The sequence below is a fragment of the Aquarana catesbeiana genome, linkage group LG02 (assembly GCF_042186555.1).
Source record: "Aquarana catesbeiana isolate 2022-GZ linkage group LG02, ASM4218655v1, whole genome shotgun sequence".
In the NCBI taxonomy this organism is placed as follows: Eukaryota; Metazoa; Chordata; class Amphibia; order Anura; family Ranidae; genus Aquarana; species Aquarana catesbeiana.
This window is the reverse complement of record NC_133325.1, coordinates 158,574,263-158,595,469: the sequence shown is the minus strand read 5'-3', so window position 1 is coordinate 158,595,469 and position 21,207 is coordinate 158,574,263. Positions and strand designations below refer to the sequence as shown.

General features: G+C 45.0%; 1 protein-coding gene across 3 annotated transcripts in view; it reads right to left on the bottom strand.

Annotated features, from left to right (window-relative positions):
* DIP2B (disco interacting protein 2 homolog B) overlaps positions 1 to 21,207 on the bottom strand; it is a 365,089-nt gene that overhangs the window by 37,824 nt on the left and 306,058 nt on the right. For all 3 annotated transcript variants that reach the window (XM_073613683.1, XM_073613684.1, XM_073613685.1), the window contains 4 exons: positions 18,440 to 18,549; positions 17,973 to 18,103; positions 17,716 to 17,884; positions 17,063 to 17,233 (listed from right to left, as the gene is read on the bottom strand). In XM_073613683.1, coding sequence (XP_073469784.1) covers positions 17,063 to 17,233; positions 17,716 to 17,884; positions 17,973 to 18,103; positions 18,440 to 18,549 — 581 coding nt within the window. The remainder of the gene's footprint in view (positions 1 to 17,062; positions 17,234 to 17,715; positions 17,885 to 17,972; positions 18,104 to 18,439; positions 18,550 to 21,207) is intronic.

The window sequence follows — 21,207 nt, the reverse complement described above, 5'->3', positions numbered from 1 at the left end:
CGGTGGGTCCTACAAACGCTCCCTGATGCCTCACTTCCTTAATGCTGGTAAACGCCTCAATCCCATTCATTGGAAGTCCCAATCGGCTCCCACAATAAGACCCCTTTCACACTGGAGCGCTTTAGCGCTAAAAATAGCTCCTGTAAAACGCCTGAAAAAAGCCTCAGCTAAAAACCCAGTGTGAAAGCCCGAGTGCTTTCACACTGGGGCGCTGTGATGGCAGGCCATCACAAAAAGTCCCACGCTGTTAATGAGTAATAGTGAAAATGTGTAAAAAAGTGTGATGAGGTCTTACGAAGACAGCAGCAAAATCAAAAGTGTTCACATTACACTTCAATGAAATAATTAAAATAAAAAATAAAAAGATCTTGCGCGTAAAATCTAGCCCAACCCCCCACCACCTAATCCGGGACACCATGAGGACACACTGACACTCAGCCTGCCTGACATCGCCCGACTGCAAGTTCTCTGGGAGGAGATCAGCAACCTGGAGGAGGAAAAAAACAACCCCACCATCCCTGGATCCTTCCCAGTACATCCCAGTCCCCGGAGGAGAACACTGGCATGTCTATTGTATGAGTAGCGGAAAGGAAAAGAACTAAGCCATAACCAACAGATGGGAATGTCTGAACATCACTGAGATGCAATATGTAGCCCCAACATAAGACACCTAATGATGCCTGATTTAATCGGTTTTAAGGTGAGAGTTCTGGGAGCCTAATGCTATCTATATATTTTTCATGAAGACCTGCATGAACTTTCACCCATCCATTAACCAATTCAACTCCAGTCAGTTTATGAAGCTTCACAGCCAATATTCAGTTATTCACCTGTCAACTTTATGAACTTTATCCTTGATACACAGACACCAGCACATTTCACTTTGGCTTTGCATTTCTATACATATTGATTATTGTGATATTGTATGTTTATTTTATCCACAGGATTTTCACGATTTTATTTTATATTTTTTTTATTAGTCCCTTTACAGGCTCTATTTTTAGCGCTAAAATGCCTGTAAAGCGCTTCAGTGTAAAAGGGGTACAAGTTGTATAAATGCTGCGCCTTGTGGATAGACTTTAAATCCTCTGACTTGTATAAACAATTAATGCTGTTATTCTGATACTTTATTCAGTTTTGTTGGAGTACTTAGGCTCTTCTTGAGGCCTGCTGACCAGGACATGTTCCAATAACATGTCTGTGTGTTTTTTTCGTTTTTTTTTTCTTGAGGATTGACCACGAGTTCTCAATGGGATTAAGGTCTGGAGAATTTTCTGGCCATGGACCCAAAATTTAGATGTTTTGTTCCCCAAGCCACTTCATTATCACTTTTGCCTTATGGTAAGGTGCTCCATCATGCTGGAAAAAATGGATTTTTAATACAGCTTACCTGTAAAATCCTTTTCTTGGAGTACATCACGGGACACAGAGCACCATAATAATGACTAATTGGGTTATACGCTACCTTTAGGTGTTTGGACACTGGCAACCAATAGTAAGACGGTTCCTCCCATATAACCCCTCCTATACAGGAAATACCTCAGTTTTGTAACAAGCAATAACGATCCCAGAAAAGAGGGGAGGGACCTCTGTGTCCCGTGATGTACTCCAAGAAAAGGATTTTACAGGTAAGCTGTATTAAAAATCCATTTTTCTTTATCGTGCATCACGGGACACAGAGCACCATAATAATGACTAATTGGGATGTCCTAAAGCAATGCACCTGAGGGGGGGGGGGGGTAACACCATATCCCTAAGCCCAACGGGCCAGGGACTATAAAGCTGCCTGCAACACGCTGTGGCCAAAAATAGGATTTTTTAAAAACAGCTTACCTGTAAAATCCTTTTCTTTCGAAGGACATCACGGGACACAGAGCCACAGTAATTACTGATGGGTTATATAGGGTATCACTGGTGATTGGACACTGGCACACCCTATCAGGAAGTTCAACCCCCTATATAATCCCTCCCCTTGCAGGGATATCTCAGTTTTGTAGCCAAGCAATATAGTGTATTAGAAGAGGGGTGGGACCTCTGTGTCCCGTGATGTCCTTCGAAAGAAAAGGATTTTACAGGTAAGCTGTTTTAAAAAATCCTATTTTCTTTCGAAGGACATCACAGGACACAGAGCCACAGTAATTACTGATGGGATGTCCCAGAGCAATGCTACCTGAGGGGGGGGAACCATGACCAAGTAGGGTGCAATCAGACCTGAGGACCCTGTACCGCTGCCTGCAGCACACTACGCCCAGGCGATATCCTCATGCCTTCTCACATCCACCTGATAGAATCTGGTGAATGTATGAACTGAAGACCAGGTTGCGGCCTTGCAGATTTGAGCCATAGAGGCCCGGTGATGCACTGCCCAAGAAGCACCAATAGCCCTTGTGGAATGTGCCCTGATCTGAAACGGAGGAATCTTCTGTTTCAAACCGTAAGCTTGAATGATCAATTGTCGAATCCATTTAGAAATGGTAGCTTTTGACGCTGCCTGTCCTCTATTGGGACCCTCTGGCAGCACAAACAAAACATCCGTCTTGCGGATCTGAGCAGTTGCCCCGAGATAGGCCTTAACTGCTCTTACTACATCCAACGAATGTAGAGATCTCTCTTCCGGAGAACAGGGATCTGGAAAAAAGGAAGGCAGAACAATGTCTTGGTTTAAATGAAAATCAGAAACCACCTTCGGTAAAAAACTAGGATGAGGGCGCAATACCACTCTATCCTTGTATATAATCAAATAAGGCTCCTTACAGGAAAGGGCTGCTAATTCTGAAACTCTTCTAGCAGAAGAGATGGCCACCAGAAAAATTAACTTCCTTGTCAACAAGACCAAAGGAATCTGACGTATTGGTTCAAATGGCTGTTTCTGTAACACAGCCAGGACCAAGTTCAAGTCCCAGGGGTTTAGGGGCGCTTTAACCAGAGGATTAAGACGCATCACCCCCTGCATAAAGCTTCGGACCAAAGAATGCGAAGCAAGTGGCCGCTGAAATAATACTGATAAAGCAGAGACCTGGCCCTTGATGGTACTCAAGGCCAGCTTCATCTCTAATCCTAATTGTAGAAAATCAAGAATTCTACCTATGACATATTTCCTGGGATGCCAACCTCTGGATTCACACCAGGATACATAAGCTTTCCAGACTCTATGATAAATCATCCTGGAAGCTGGCTTCCTTGCATTAATCAAGGTAGATATGACAGGACCTGAGAGCCCACGACTCTTCAGAACGTGGGTCTCAATAGCCAAACCGTCAAATTTAGCGTTTTGTAAGGCAGGATGGAACACTGGACCTTGAGATAACAGGTCTGGGCGTACCGGTAGGGTCCACGGGGAACCCACTGTCATCCTTACTATTTCTGCATACCAAGTCCTTCTGGGCCAAGCGGGGGCCACCAGAAGTACCGACTTCCTTTCCTGCCTGATCCTGCGAAGGAGTCGTGGTAGTAGCAGAATAGGCGGGAATGCGTAAATCAGTGAGAACTGATGCCACGGAATCACCAACGCATCCGTCCCGCATGCAAGAGGATCTTTTGTCCTTGCCACAAATCTGTCTATCTTTTTGTTGAATCGGGATGCAAAGAGATCTACATCTGGAACCCCCCATCTTTGGCATATGGCCCAAAAGACGTCGGGATGCAGAGACCATTCCCCTGGAAGTAACTGCTGGCGACTTAGATAGTCCGCCTGCCAGTTCGCTATTCCCGGGATGAAAACTGCCGATATGCATGGCACAGGCATCCCTGCCCAGACTAAGATCTGGTTCACCTCCTTTTGAGCAGCTCGGCTCCGGGTGCTTCCCTGATGATTGACATAAGCCACTGCTGTGGCATTGTCAGACTGGATCCTGACCGGACAACCCTGTAGCCTGATAGTTCAGGCTTTTAGGGCTAGATATATCGCCCGGATCTCCAGAAGGTTGATGGGTAAGGTCCTCTCGGTCTTGGACCATATCCCCTGAACCACAGACTGTTCCAGAACTGCTCCCCAACCTGACAGACTGGCATCTGTTGTTACCACCGTCCAGGTAACCGGTAGAAAGGATTTCCCCTTCTGCAGGTTTTCGGGTATGAGCCACCAATTGAGGCTCTGACGCACTGCATGCGACAGGTGCATCGGAAAGTCTAATGCCTGAACCTTCTTGTTCCAGGTTGACAGAATACTGTGTTGCAGCATTCTTGAATGAAACTGAGCATAGGGAACTGCTTCGAATGAAGCCACCATCTTCCCTAGTAGCCTCATACAAAGGCGGACAGAGGGACCCTTCTTGGTCCTGACTGCCAGAATCAGCTCTCTTAAAGCAGCGATCTTTGCCTGGGGTAGAAATATTTTCTCCTGGCTTGTATCTATAATCAGACCTAAATACTCCAGTCTTCTTACTGGTTTTAGGAAAGACTTTTCTAGGTTGAGGATCCAACCCAGGTGTTCTAGATACCTGACTGTGGTCCTCAAGTTTCCATTCAAAGAGGCTACCGACTGGTCTATCAAGAGCAGGTCGTCTAGGTATGCTATGACAGCTATACCCTGAGCCCTTAATCTGGCCAGAGGAGGAGCCAAGATCCTTGTGAACACTCGAGGTGCAGTGGCTATCCCGAAAGGCAGAGCCACAAACTGGAAATGGCGCCCTCCTACCTTGAAGCGCAGAAACTTCTGAAGAGCGGGAAAAATGGGCACATGCAGATATGCATCTCTGATGTCTATCGATGCCAGAAATTCTCCTCCCTGCAGGGTGGGAACTACTGTCCGAATTGATTCCATGCGGAAGGATTGAATCCTTAGGAATCGGTTCAGAATGGGTCTGACATCCCCATTTGGCTTTTGGACCGTAAAAAGGTTGGAATAGAAGCCCAATCCCTGGTCCTTTGCGGGAACTATCATAATGACCTCCTGCGACAAAAGTCGCTCTAACGCTAGAAGGAGCGACTGCTTCTTCTCTGGGTCTCTGGGGACACTTGATCTGAAGAACCGAGGAGAGGGAAATTCCTGAAACTCCAGCTTGTACCCTAAGGTTACCGTGGAGATTACCCATCTGTCCTGGAAATCCTCCTGCCAGAGCCCTGAGAACTGTCGCAGTCTTCCCCCCACTCGAGTGAGCGGGGGCGCCCCCTCATGCAGAGGTCTTAGTGTTTTGCCTATTAGGCTTCTTCCCCCAGGACTTCTTTTGTCCCTGGGGTTGACTCTTGTCTCTGGACCCAGATGGAGGCAGCCCTCGAGACTGCCTGGAGGCTGAAACCCCCGGCGCTGGGGAGAGAGTCCGTTTGAAAGAGGGACGCTTACTCTTCTTTTTGACAGGTAAGAGAGTGCTTTTCCCACAAGAGATTCTCTTGATATAGTTATCCAAGTCTTCTCCAAACAACCTTGCACCACGAAATTAAAACCCAGCCAGCAGCTTCTTACATGGTGCTTCGGCTGACCAATTTTTTTAACCATAGGATTCTACGTATATGCACCAACCCCAGTGAAAGACGGGAGGTTTACACGAAAGAATCTCTAATGGCGTCAACCACGAAGCATAAGGCCGCTGGAAGGTTAGCAAACCCCTGGGCCTGTTATTCAGGTAATACTTTGATGACCTGCTTAACATGGTCTCTTAAGTACTGACAGACTCCAATCGCTGCTACTGCAGGTTGAGCCACTGAATCTGCTAAGGAAAAAACATCCTTCAATAGGGATTCCATCTTTTTATCTACAGGATCCCTGAGCATCTGAGCACTGTCTACAGGACAAGTCAGACTAATATTTATGGAGGAAATGGCGGCATCAATGGCCGGTATTCCCCACATTTTAATAAACTTTTCTTCCATCGGATAAAGTGTTGAAAACTTTCTAGGCGGAAAAAAACGTTTGTCTGGGTGATCCCACTCAGAATAAATGAGCTTTTCAAGTAAATTATGAACAGGAAAAGCCTGTGCTGCTTGGAAAGGTTTCAGTGACCCCAAAGCAGAAGATGATTCTTTAGCAGTTTCAGGTACGGGCAACTTAAATGTGGAAGGATCTGCACTAAGACTTTCTCCTCTTGGGAAGTCGCAGAGGGCCCCTCTCCACCTGATTCCTCCGAAGAGGAATCATCCGTCCCATCCCGATCCTCTGAAAGGGATTCATCTCCTTTATCCCAGAACTCCTCTTCCTGAGGGTCTTGGGGAACAGAGGAAGGCCTAGTACGTTTTCTTCCACTGAGTGAAGACGTAATCACGGCCATTAATCTTTCCTCTAGACCATTAATGGTTGAGGAAAAAACCTCTTGTGTAATGTATACAGGGGCTGAAGTGCCAGAAGCAGGTGTAGCCCCTGACCCCAACGGCTCTCCCTGGCTAGCCTTCCCTGGCCCATCAGGGGGGGAGGATGATGCTGACAGGGGGCCCTCAGAACCTGAACGAGATCCCCTAGTGTCTCTGGTTCTTGGGGTGCTTGAACCTCTTCTACCCATAGTGCAAAGCAACAAGGTGTGAGGTATACAAATGAACACTGACTGTCAGCTCTGTGTCTCTCCAAAGGCTGTGTGCACCTGTACAGAGTGCCTTAATAGCCTGCAGCTGGCCTGAGTGGGAGTCTAAGCACCTGTGCTGACGTTCCCCCCCCCCCCCCTTACCGCCCCCCCCCCCCCCCGAATTTTGAAAAAAAAAAACGAGCGCTTCCTGCGCTGGCCGACTCTCCTGTAATACTATGGAGGAAGGCTGGGGGAGGGGGAGGAGGGAGAGAAGCTGGTAGTGAAGACCTGCCTAAGCGGCAATGGTCGGAGATGGCGGCCGAGGCAGTGGTGCCCGAGTGGTATAACCACCTTCTAGACCCCTGTGGCCTCTCTCTAGCCTGGGGGGGAACATTCAAACATGAGAAATCCCCCCATCCATCCTACCTTTGCAGCCAGCCTGAGACGCTGTGAAACACATGTGCAGCATAAACACTGAGACAGACAATCCAGCATGTGAAGGTTTGTGCTCTTGGCAGCCCCCGGTGGTCACAATAGGCATAGCATGCATTTACCTTAAAGGAGAAACCTACTAGAATTAGAAAATTCTGTGGAATCTCCTCTTACCTTATCCAGCCGCAGGGTTCAGTTTACACAGACCCAATCTTCACCTCTCACAGTGGGCTCCGTTTGAAAAAACCGTCAGAGACTGGGGCCCCCTACGAATAGTGGGATCCTGCAGTTCTGGGCCCGTAAAGCACCCGGCTAGAAATTAGGCTAGAAAACCATTTTCTAATATGCGGGGTCCAGCTCTCTAAAAAGAGAAGCATTACAGGTAAAACCTCGTTTCTTCGGACACAAGGCCCGGGTACCATCCAATTCGGCCTAGAAAGGACACTTTGAATGGATCCGGTCTGCCTGGCTTGCCCCAGTATAGGATATAGGATATTCCCTTTGGAGCTCAGCACAGGACATCTTTACACGTCCATCACCTAAGACACTGGCGTAAAAACTGAGGTATCCCTGCAAGGGGAGGGATTATATAGGGGGTTGAACTTCCTGATAGGGTGTGCTAGTGTCCAATCACCAGTGATACCCTATATAACCCATCGGTAATTACTGTGGCTCTGTGTCCCGTGATGTTCGAGAAAGAAAACCGTCTCTTTTTGAGATCTAACATCCACCTGGTAAAACCTGGTGAACGTATGAACTGAAGACCAAGCAGCAGCTTTGCGAACCTGAGCCATAGACACCTGTTGGCGTACTGCCCATGATGCACTAACCCCTCTATGGAGTGTGCTTTTAATTCCCAAGGTGGAACCTTGTGCCTTAATCCATACGCCTGGATAATAGTCTGGCAAATCCACCTGGATATAGTTGAACTTGTTGCCGGCTGTCCTTTTATAGGACCTTCCGGCAAGACAAAAAGCAGTAAGTTTTCTGAAAAGAAGCTGACAACTTTAAATAAACTTTGATCGCCCTCACCACATCAAGCGAGTGAAGTGACCTTTCCTCCCTAGTTTTAGGGTTTGGAAAAAAGGAAGGTAGAATGATATCCTGATTCAAATGAAATTTGGAAACTACCTTTGGTAAAAAATCCAGAAGAGGGCGCATGACCACCCTGTCCTGATGAAGAATCAAAAAAGGTTCTTTGCAAGAAAGGGCGACCAATTCTGACACCCTTCTAGCCGAGGTTATAGCCACCAAAAAAAACTATTTCCTGGTTAATAGGACATACGGAATATGTCCAATAGGTTCAAACGGTTGATACTGTAAGGCTGACAGGACCAAATTTAGGTCACAGGGACATAAAGGTGGCTTAACCGGCGGCCTTAGGTGCGTAACTCCCTTAACAAAGGTTCATACCAAGGAATGGGATGCAATTGGCCTTTGGAAAAATACCGATAAGGCAGAAATCTGTCCTTTAATTGTCCCTAAAGCCACCTTCAAGTCTACTCCTGCTTGAAGAAACAGAACTCTTCCAATCGTATACCTACGAGGGTTCCACTTCCTTTCCTCACACCAAGAAAAGTATGACTTCCAGACTCTATAATATATAGCTCTAGAAACTGACTTTCTAGCGTTTATCAGAGTAGACAAGACTGAGCCCACGATACCACGGTCTTTCAATATTCTGGTCTCAATAGCCATGCCATCAAATTCAGCAACCGTAAAGAAGGATGGAATATGGGTCCTTGAGACAACAGGTCTGGATGGCACGGAAGGACCAATGGGTCCCCCACTGCCAATTTTACAATCTCCGAGTACCAGGATCTCCGAGGCCACGCTGGGGTCACTAGGATCACTGGCTTTCCTTCCTCCTGTATTCTGCGGTAGTAAGTGCGGCAGAATTTGGATTGGAGGGAAGGCATATATCAGAGAATACTGATCCCAAGGAACAACTAATGCGTCTATCCCCACAGCAAGTGGATCCTTGGTCCTGGACACAAACCTGTCCAGTTTGGCATTGAATCTGGATGCCAGCAGATCCACATCTGGGGTCCCCCAGTGTTGACAGATCTGTAGAAAAACTTCGGATGCAGGGACCATTCCCCTGGCAACAATTTCTGGCGACTTAGGAAGTCTGCTTGCCAATTGTCCACCCCCGGTATAAACACTGCCAAAAGAAACGGCACATTTTCCTGCCCAAGTCAATATGTAATTTACCTCTCTTTGGGCTGCCCGACTTCTGGTACCTCCCTCGTGGTTGATATATGCCACTACCGTAGAGTTGTCGGACTGGACTCGGACAGGGAGACCCCGTAACCTGGACGTCCAGAAACGCAGAGCCAGACGAGCTGCCTGAATCTCCAATCTCCTTTCTGCCTGGGACCATATTCCCTGGACAGACGCCTCCTGCAGGACTGCTCCCCAGCCGAGGCGACTGGCGTCTGTAGTTACCACCCTCCAGACTGCTGGTGGAAAAGATTTTCCTTTTCTCAAATTGCTGGTTTTTAACCACCAAGAGAGATTCCATTGTACCTGTGGGGATAGAACCATAGGATGATCCAAGGTTCGAGCAGACCTGTCCCAGGCTTCCAGAATGCTGTTCTGGAACACCCTGGAGTGGAACTGTGCATATGGAATTGCGTTGAAGGATGACATAATTTTGCCCAGCAATCTCATGCACAGCCGAATAGAAGGCCTTGGTTCTTTTTTCACCTTCTGGATGAGTTCCACTAAGAAAACGACCTTCAAGGGGGGTAAAAACACTCTTTCTTGGGTGGTGTCCAAGACCAGACCCAGATATACCAAGGCCTTGGACAAAGGGTTTACTTGTCCACATTTAGAATCCAACCCAGGCGTTTTAAAACCCGCATCATTCTTGACTCGTTTTGGATCAGGATGGGGCAAGAGCAATCCCTCAAGAGAAGATCGTCCGGATAACCTACCACGGAGATCTTCTGGGACCTTAGGGACGCCAATACCGGGGCCAGAATCTTTGTGAAACCCTGGGGCCGTGGCTAGACCGAATGGCAGTGCCACGAATTGAAAATGACGGCCCTCTACTGCGAAACGCAGAAACCTTTGATGTGGACCAAAGATCGGTACATGAAGGTATGCGTCCTTGATATCTATGGACGCTAAATAATCTTTTCTCAGAGATTTTATTATTGAACAAACCGAGTCCATACGGAAGGACCGGAAGTTTACAAAAAAGTTGAGAGCCTTGAGGTCCAAAATGGGCCTTATTTCCCCATTTGGTTTCGGCACGGTAAAAAGGTTTAAGTAAAACCCCTTGAATCTTTCTTCGTGTGGCACCTTGACAATTACCCCCTGCTTCAGCAGATGCTGCAAGGCTAGGAATAGGCATTTCTTTTTCTCTGGATCCGACAAGACCCTTGAGTACAGAAAACGGCTTGGAGGGATTTCCCGGAACTCTATTCTGTAACCCTGTGTTATAGTGGAAATAACCCATCTGTCTTGGACCAGATCTTCCCATGCATCCAAAAACAGCCGAAGCCTGCCCCCCACCCGTGAGAGCGGGGGCGTCCCTTCATAAGGTTGACGGAGTTGGGCTTGGCTGGCTTTCGGTTCCAGGGCTTCCTCTGACCCTGAGGTTTTTTAAAACCTGATGGCTGAGGCCGTCGATACTGCTTGGGGGAAGAAGCACTAGGTCCTGGAGCATTAGGAATTTTATAAGAGGGTTGCTTACCTCTCCTTTTAGTAGGGAGCAGTGCACTCTTTCCTCCAGAGATCTTTTGGATATATTTATCCAGATCTTCGCCAAACAAGCCTTCTCCATGGAATGGAAAAGCTGCAAGTAGCCTCTTGCAAGGAGTCTCAGCAGACCAGTTCTTTAGCCACAAAACCCTGCGCATATGTATGGACAGTAACGCAAAACGAGACATCTGCTGAATTGAGTCTTTCAATGCGTCCACTGCAAAACATAAAGCATGAGGAAGCTCCAACAATTCCTCGGAAGGTTCCTCCTGACAAGGCAGATTTTTTATTATTAACCTTTTAAAACAATCTTTTAGGGATTGGCAAATCACAATAGCTGCAACTGCTGGCTGAACTGCTGCACCAGACACCGCAAAGGAGGCTTTTAATAAGGACTCTAGCTTTTTATTGGCCGGAACCTTAAATACCTGGGCATTATCCACTGGGCAGGTTAAACTCTTATTCACTGAAGAAATGGCGGCGTCCACCAAAGGTGTACCCCATCTCTTCCTGAATTTTTCCTCCATAGGATATAAGATAGAAAACCTTTTTGGAGGCAAGAATATCCTGTCAGGATGATCCCAGTCTGCGTAGATCACCTGCTCCAATAGAGGATGCAAAGGGAAAGCTTGGGAACCTTGTTGAGGTCGCAAGGATCCCAAAGTAGAACAGGAGAGTCCAGACTCCTGAACCGGAGGTAACTTAAACCCAACTCGTACCATCTCAGTCAGAGATTGGATAAAAAATTTCTGGGAATGGGAGGCTGAAATTGGCTTCTCCGAAACTCAGCTGAGGATTCTTCAGCCTCTCCTTCTTCCCGGTCTTTAATGGCCACCTCCTCCAAATCCTCTGCCCACTCTGGTTCCAGATCACCTGGACCCATCTGGCTATAAGAATCCTGGTGCTCTAGTGATTCTCCACTTGGCCCAGGTTCAGGGGAGGGAGATCTATTACCCTTCTTCCCTCCCTGTGTTACAGAAGCAATCATGCCAGCTATTTTGCCTTCAAGGCCTGCTAAGGCAGATGCCAAATCATCCTTAGTAACATAAGCTGAGGCAGGAATATTGGTGGTGGCCACTATGCCTGACAAATGCAATGGCTCAGCCAGGCCAGATGCCGCAGGTCTTTCAGGGGAGACTAAGGCTGCATCAGCATGGGGCTGGTCTCCTGTTTTCAAGGAGGGTACTCTTACCCCTGTGCTTGCCCTGCTCCCTGTACCTCGTTTTCTGGAAGACATTGCTTACATACGAGAAAAAAGTACTCCCCACAAGCTGAAACCAGTGTTTAACCTATTGCAACTGTGTCCAAAAACCTCCAGAATCACGTGCCCAAGTATTGCCCTGTGTTGTCCCAGCACACGCCAGGAGCTCCAGCTCCTTATAAAGCCTGCCTAGTAGTGGACTAAGCACAAGTGCGCTCCCGCGTGACCAGCGGCATGCACGGCGCAACTGCCATGCCCAGACGCACACGGGGCATCCCTGATGCGCACAGCAGCGGCGCACGCTCACCAAAAGCGCATGCGCACAACGGCCCAAAAGTGCGCGCCATACTTGGCAATCTGTAACTTTCCAGAAACAAGCAAAGGCTTTCCAGTGGCACAGAGGGAATATATATATATATATATATTATATATAAAAAATTCCCAAAGGGAGTACTCACCATCCCAAGCAGCAGGGCCTGTCTTATCAGGCCCAATCTTCCCCCATCACGGTGGGTAGCGCCTCTGAGGATCTTCAAGAACCGGGTCCCCCATTCTTTGGGGGCCACACCCTTGGACCTGTAAAGCACCCTTCTGGTTTATCTTGGGCATCTTATGACCAGGAATACCAATTTAACAAGGGTCCAGCGCCATATAGGACACATTACAAGCAAAATCTCGCTCTTTAACCGAGGCTCGGGTACCATCTACTTTAGTTATCTTATGCCATCCGAATGGATCCGATAATAACATCCTCACTGGGACATTTATTTGAAGAATTTGAAGAGCTTCAACAGCCATGACCATCACCTTCAAGACACTGGCGAAAAAACTGAGGTATTTCCTGTATAGGAGGGGTTATATGGGAGGAACCGTCTTACTATTGGTTGCCAGTGTCCAATCACCTAAAGGTAGCATATAACCCAATTAGTCATTATTATGGTGCTCTGTGTCCCGTGATGTACGATAAAGAAAAGCATTGTTCTTGGATGGTTGGGAGAAGTTGCTCTTGGAGGATGTTTTTGTACCATTCTTTATTCTTAGGTAAAATTGTGAGTGAGCCCACTCCATTAGCTGAGAAGCCCCACACATGAATGGTCTCAGGATGCTTTACTGTTGGCATGACACAGGACTGATAGTAGGTAGTGCGCACCTTTTCTTCTCCGGACAAGGTTTTTCCCAGATGCCCCAAACAATTGGAAAGGGGATTCATCAGAGAAAATGACTTTACCCCAGTCCTCAGCAGTCTAATCCTTGTACCTTTTGCAGAATATCAGTTTGTCCCTGATGTTTTTTCTGTAGGGAAGTGGCTTCTTTGCCGCCTTTGACACCAGGCCATCGTCCAAAAGTCTTTGCCTCACTGTGCGTGCAGATGCACTCACACTTGCCTGCTGCCATTCCTGAGCAAGCTCTGCACTGGTAGTGCCCCGATCCTGCAGCTGAATCAACTGTAGGAGACGGTACTGGTGTTTGCTGGACTTTCCTGGGCGCCCTGATGCCTTCATCACAAATGCAGTGGGAATGTTTTTTATGGGAGTAAGTTTATTTTCATGACAAAGAGGGACTTTGCAATTAATTGCAATTCATCCCATCACTCTTCATAACATTTTGGAGTATATGCAAATTGCCATCATAAAAACTAAGGCAGCAGACTTTGTGAAAATTAATATTTGTGTCATTCTCAAAACGTTTGGCCATGGCTGTATAAATGAGAACCCCCATAAAAGCAAAATACATTTATTGTATACATTTGCACTACACAATCAATTAATTCATGGCACTTAAAGGGGTTTTGCATGTTAGTTAAAAAAAAGTGTCTTATGCACTAGAGCAGTCTGTAAGCAGTGTACATCCTCGTGCCCTGCCATTATGGTACCAAATTCACTTCCTGAGCACACAGAACTATCCAATGTGATGCATATAAGAAGAAAGCCAACACTGGGCCCACAAACGAAAACAGTTCCTGAATACTGAAAGTATAACTAAAGGCAAATTTTTTTTTTAGTTTTTGACAGTGTAGAGTGTAGAGCAGGGGTAGGCAACGTTTTGAGCACAGTGTGCCGAAAAATGTTTTCACAGAAATTGAGCGTGCCGATTTTGTAACAAAAAAGGATTTTTTATACAGTAAATGCTGTAAACTACTTTAGTAGTGAGAAATTAACATCCTGCACTCTCACGCCTCAGATCAGCCCCCACCACTGTAAACCCCTGCACATCTGCCCCACCACTGTAACCCCCTGCACATCTGCCCCACCACTGTAACCCCCTGCACATCTGCCCCACCATCTACTTTCCAAAAAGGGATCATTTGGGGGGTGTTTGTACTGTCCTGACATTTCAGGGCCTCAAGAAATGAGATAGGCTGTCAGTTCATCAGGTGTGATCTATTTTCAATGATTGGCACCATAGATTATAGAGTCTAAGACCGCTTTCACACTGAGGCGCTTTGCAGGCACTATAGCGTTAAAAATAGCGCCTGCAAAGCGCCCTGAAACAGCGGCTCCTTTCACTCTAGTGTGAAAGCCCGAGGGATTTCACACTGGAGCGGTGCGCTGGCAGGGCATCAGAAAAAGTCCTGCCAGCAGCTTCTGTGGAGCGCATTAGGAGCGGTGAACTCGCCGCTCCTAAAGTGATTCTGCCCATTGAAAATAATGGGGCTTCGCTGCTATACCGCCAGCAAAGCGCCGCTGCAGCGGCATTTTGCGAGCAGATTTAACCCCTTTTTGGCCGCTAGCAGAGGTTAAAACCGCCCCACTAGCGGCCCGAATAGCGCTGTTAAAACGGCGCTAAAAATAGCGCAGCTTTACCACTGGCGCCCGGGGCGGCTCAGCGTGAAAGGGGTCTAACTTTCACAGACCAAATAATATCTGTGAACAAAAATTACTTATTTGCAAAAATGTTATAATAGAAACTAAAAAAACAGTGCTTTTTTTTCACAATTTTCGCTCTTTTTTCTCTTATATCGCAAAAAAAAACAAAAAAAACATTGGTGATTAAATACCAATAAAAGAAAGCTCTATTTGTGTGAAAAAAAATGATAAAAATTTTATTTGGGTACAGTTCTGCATGACTGAGTAATTGGCATTCAAAGTGCGAGAGCACTGAAAGCTGAAAATAGTTCTGGGCAGAAAGGGTGTATTGAATTGGTTAAAAAAAAGAATCTATACAGTTATCCAGCTTAAACAAAATCTATTTGTTTGTGATCCCTGTGTTTAAAGTCTTCTCCTCATGTTATCAGGATCAGGAGCTGCTTCTTACATTTCTCACATTTCACCTTGCCCATTCAGACATTACGGCATGCTATATGAAGAACATCTAAAAATATAGACGTTTGTGCATCAGAACCCCCCTATTTATTACTAGAGTAAGCAATGTAATTTTTTCTAATTGAGCATTTTCTAAATGAAAAAAAAAAACAGTTATATGGCAGTCTTCAACACCTAACACCTCTCAATACCCTGCACTTAGGAAAAAATACACTTAACATGCATTATATTAAAACTGCTGCCACCACAATGTGCAAAAGAATATAAAAAAGAGAATATAACAATTATGTGTTCTCTCTGGTAGCACAACTAAACGTAAAATATTTAACATAAAACGTGAAAAAAACCACACACCCAAAATCAAATTGGCTATATTAGTAAAGTCCATAAAAAAAAGTGAGTCTTAGCAATTTATGGAGCACTGACTGAATGCACTTAGACCCCTTTCACACTGGGGAGCTTTTCAGGCGTTTTAGCGCTGGAAATAGCCTCTGCTAAGCGCCTGAAAACCGCCTCCCATAAATTCAAGTGTGAGACTTTTCACACTGGGTCGGTGCGCTTTCAGGACAGTCCAAAAAGTCCTGCAAGCAGCATCTTTGGGGCAGTTTGGAAGCGCTGTATTTAGCACTCCCAAAACGCTCTGCCCATTGGAATGAATGGGCAGCGCTTCGGAAGCACTGCAGCACGGGAGTTCTTAACCCCTTCTTTGGGGTTAAAAGCGCCCTGCTATCGGCCGAAAAGCACCACTTAAACAGCGCTAAAAGGAGCGACGCTTTAGTGATAACGCGACCGTGTGAATGGGGTCTTAGAGGAGCGGGTCTACATTAAAGGAGACCTTTTGAATACCTTTTTGCCAATCTGTAAAATGAGGCAATAAGTTCTGGTGAGTGTTGTGACTTAAAGCGAAGCTCCACCCAAAAGTGGAACTTCCTTTTTAAGCACTTCTCGCCCCGACATGCCACAATTGGCATGTCATTTTTTTTGGGGGGGTCTCGGTACCTGTTTTTTACAGTTACTTCCTGTTCCACTTCCGTCTTCTGCCTGCCTAGGCGATTCCTCCTCTCCCCCTAGGCGGCCCCTCCCTCTTTGCAATCTTCTGGGACACGTCACAGGTCCCAGAAGATTGCCTGGCCACTAGGAGAGTGCAGCACGACTCGCACATGCGCAGTGTGCGCCCGGCCGAGAAGCCGCAATCTGTCAAGGCCGGTGCCCACAGTTGCTATGATGACTCTGCTGAGAGGAACGAGGCCTCGGGCAGCCGCATCGCTGGATCGTGGGAAAAATGAGTGTCTGTTTATTAAAAGTCAGCAGCTACACCTTTTATAGCTGCTGACTTTTAATAAATTGAAAAACAAGTGGAACTCCGCTTTAAAGAATAATGAAAAGGCAAAACTTTTCTTTCATTTTGGATAAAGTGGAGAGGGATTAGAATGCTTTTCAGTTGTTATTGCTATCTGTGCCCCTGTTAAGGAGATTCGCATACTCTCCATTTGTCCTATTTACCGTTAATATTGAAAGTAAAAGAAAATTTGGGGTTTACTAAAGGGGAAATCTTCCAATGGGGACACGAGTTTTGGTGATCTGGGGGTTCCAAAGGAATTATCTTTATTTGCAAGGATTTGCTCTCACTTCCAGTTTGGCTATGGGACAGGAAGTGAAATCTCCGCAATGGTACACAGACGGCAAAAAAAACCTGACGGGTTATAACCATCTCTTGCTCAATCCAAAATGAAACAAAAAGTTTTGCCTACAGTTCTACGTTTAGGGAGAGGTGTCACACTTTTTTTTACCGTGGTGGAAGTATTGGAATAAGAATGTTGAGTGTTCAAGTCTATGAAGATATCACGGATTGATTTGAGCATTCATTTATGAACCCCTTTAGACTTCACTACTATAGACACTTTGATTTTGTTTTTTTACACGTTTTATGTAGAAATATTAAGTTTAGTTGTGCTTCCGTAGAACACAAAAATTTTTTATTTTTTTTATATATGGCAGTCTTGCTTCCCATACCTGCAACTTACCTGTAAACATATAGCAGTATTTACTCTTGATCCAAATGTAGTACTGACAGCACGAGGAGAAAGACCAAGATCTTTGAAAAGCTTAGAAAAGGAATACGTGAGAGCAACTCTTGGACGTTCTTCTGCCACCACTACGCAGGTCCGCACATAGGACAAGTTTATTCCTTTTGTCTACAGGAGGTAATAAGTCATAATGAAAAACACAACCAGGTGGGTTTAAAGAAAGAAAGGTTTCCATATTATTTTAATGTCACCCAAAGCCTAACAATACTCATCAATGGATTATTAGGAAGCATTTGCTTTTTTAGGCCTGTGATGTTGATTCACAGAGTTGGCCATACATGTGAACTGCAATGACTGAGTACCTAATAAACAAACTGAAATTGGCCACTGAAAATTTCCGTCCCATTTTAGTTCTGAATAAAGAAAAAAAGACTCAGATGCTAAGGAATTAATCTGATTGGCTTTCCATATCAGGTATAAATCTGAATGATCGTCATGAGGCAACAAAGATTTCCTAAGACAGTAGTGCCCTCAAACATCTCAAACAATAAAGCCTGGTATAAGCTGCTTATTTTCTCTACCGACATGAGCATAACTAGACATGGATGTTCAATGTACATCATGGTGAAAAACTATACTTGGCATCTTACCTTTAGCGCCTCGATCTGGCTTCCAAGACCCTTAGAACACATCTCCATTACAGAATAAGAACAGAATGTGTCTCTAATTCTGTACTGGCTAACTGCAGATAGCCACAGGCAAAGGTTGGATTCCAACTCCATAGGAGGAATTAATATAGATTGATGACCAGAGTAAACACTGCAGAGATAGCAAAAACATACAAACATTAATGAAATAATATGTCTTTTTATATTTATACAGAGAAGAATTTACAAATGCAACCAACCTGCAAAGGCACCAAAGTACAAAGCCAAGGCCGCAGTATGGATCCAGACAAATTGCGATCTGACGCGTGGAGTACAGCTCACACTGCAGCTTTATCGCCCGGCAAAGTGCATTTGCAGCTCCATGGGACATCTGCAGGAAAATTGAGGGGTTTAAAGTGATACAGATCATATATGATATAATTTGGATATTCTTTTACATTCATAAATAAAAAAAAAAAACTTTGTTTAGTAAATATTAATTAGTAAATATTTATTTAGAATTATATTAATTCTTATTCTCTAATAAATCCATTTACTGTAGACCATTCATGACATGATATAAGAACCTTTCTGGTTTATGTTCATGATTGTGGTTTCAATGGAGTGGCTGAATACTAAATAGTATTATGAGTAGTAACAGTGTACATACATATAAAAAAAAATTTCTCTAAGGAATTGCTCTCAGACATTAACATGGTTCACCTACCTTGACCCCTGTGAGCATGCCTGTGGTGCTAACACTGAAATCGAGGTAGGCCAGCATTTCAGGTGTAGGTGGTTTATACATCAGAGGTATTCGCTTTCTGGGCAAATCATCTGGAATTAAATATATGCAGATTTTACATTGAGCTAATCCTTGTAAAGACATATCATTTTCTGTCGACATTGTTTGCACTTAAAGAGACTCCAACATATTAAGAATACCAAAAGCTCTGTCATAGCACACAGTCACTTCAATATTGTCCCACTGAGGTCTGTAAATCATTTTTGACAACTCCGGGTCACACCTGTATAACCCCCCCCCCCCCATGGACTAGAGCATCTCTGCTATGGGCCTATGGATTAGGCAATAACATTTTCATCAAAGTGGTTCTAAAGGCTAAATGTTTATTACCTTAATGCATTTCTCTGCATTAAGGGAAAAAAAAACTTTTAAGTACAGACCCCACCACACACACACACACACACACACACACAAACTCCTAAATACTTAACTGAGCCGGATCTTGGTCCATTTCTGCTCTGTCTCTCCCTCCTGACTGGAATCTGAGAGTGTGACAGGAGCTATTGTCTCCTGCTACTGTCAATCAAATCCAGTGATGAGGGAGCAGGGGGTGGGGCTGAGTTGCACTGTGTGTGTCAATACACGCACACAATGCAGCTTGGAATCGATCCCGCCTGTACCCCACTCCAAGCACTCGAAGGGGGGAGGAGCAAGGAGAGCTGGGTTAGGATCTAAAAAGAAGAGGACCAGGGTTGTTCTGTGCAAAACCATTGCACAGAGCAGGTAAGTATTACATGTTTGTTATTTCAAAAAAAAAAAATAACTTTAAATATCACTTTACTTGGCATCCTGTCAGGGCTGGGCTCAGCCCTCCCTTCTCAAAGCTGGCCGCTCAGCTATCGGCTAATTGCCAGCTCCTTTCTCTCCACAGTGACTCACCTGTTGATGATATCCTGCTCGTTAGTCCTGCCTACTTAAACTGTGCAGCCCAGATGATCTCTCCCTTCACCTTGGTCACATCTCTAGAGACGCTTTCCTGTGTTCCTGTTAAAGACTTGCTTGGCTGACATTCCTTCTGGCTCCAGATCGTGCTTGCTGTTCTACTACGCTCATCTCTGGCTCCCTGACGTTTTGGCTTGTCTGACTATCCGTTCTGGTTCCTGAACTCTGGCTATGTTTTGACTAAGTTTACTCTGTTTACCTTTTCATCATTATTAAACAAATGTGATTTAACTGTACTTCTGTCTCAGTCTGATTCATGGTTTCTGACACATACCAAAGAAAGTCTATTTATTTTTTAATAAGGCTTTCTTTTGGAAATATTGACTGGAAAAAATTATTTTAACCCCTATGAAATCTATAAAACTTTCACTGCTGTAGATAAAAAAGTACACAGAGACACATAAAAGATATATATTTATTACAGTTATATGCAAAAGTTTAGGAACTCCTGACAATTTCCATGATTGCCATTTACAAATATTTGGGTGTTTGGATCAGCAATTTCATTTTGATCTATCAAATAACTGAAGGACACAGTAATATTTCAGTAGTGAAATGAGGTTTATTGGATTAACAGAAAATGCGCAATATGCATAAAAACGAAATTAAACGGGTGCATAAATTTGGGGTACCCCAACAGAAAAATCACATCAATATTTAGTAGAGCCTCCTTTAGCAGAAATAACAGCCTCTAGACGCTTCCTATAGCCGCCTGTCATGAGTGTCTGGATTCTGGATGAATGTATTTTGGACCATTCCTCCTTAAAAAATAGCTTCAACTTTGTGACTGGTTCCTCAACATTATTCTCAAGAATCAGCTGATATTGAGTGGAATCCATGCTACCCTCAACTTTAACCAGATTCCCAGTACCAGCACTGGCCAAACAGCCCCACTGCATGATGGAACCTCCACCAAATTTTACTGTGGGTAGCAAGTGTTTTTCATGGAATGCTGTGTTCTTTTGCCACCATGCATAACGCCCCTTGTTATGACCAAATAACGAAATCTTTGATTCATCAGTCCACAGCACCTTATTCCAAAATTAAGCTGGCTTGTCCAAATGTGCATTTGCATACCTCAAGCGACTCCGTTTGTGGCGTGTGTGCAGAAAAGGCTTCTTCCGCATCACTCTCCCATACAGCTTCTCCCTGTGCAAAGTGCGCTGAATTGTTGAAGGATGCACAGTGACACCGTCTGCAGCAAGTTGATGTTGTAGGTCTTTTGAGGTGGTCTGTGGGCTGTTTTTGACTGTTCTCACCATCCTTCGCCTTTGCATCTCCAATATTTTATGTGGCCTACCACTTCTGGCTTTAACAAGAATTGTACCTGTGGTCTTCCATTTCCTCACTATGTTCCTCACAGTGGACACTGACAGCTTATATCTCTGTGATAACTTTTTGTAGCCTTCCCCTAAACCATAATGTAGAACAATCTTTGTTTTCAGGTCATTTGAGAGTTGTTTTGAGGCCCCCATGTTGCCACTCTTCAGAGGAGAGTCAAAGAGAACAACAACTTGCAATTGGGCACCTTAAATACCTTTTCTTATGATTGGATGCACCGGTCTATGAAGTACAAGGCTTAATGAGCTCACCAAACCAATTGTGTGTTCCAATTAATCAGTGCTAAGTAATTACAGGTATTCAAATCAACAAAATGACAAGGGTGCCCAAATTTATGCACCTGTCTAATTTCGTTTTGATGCATATTGCGCATTTTCTGTTAATTCAACAATAAACCTCATTTCACT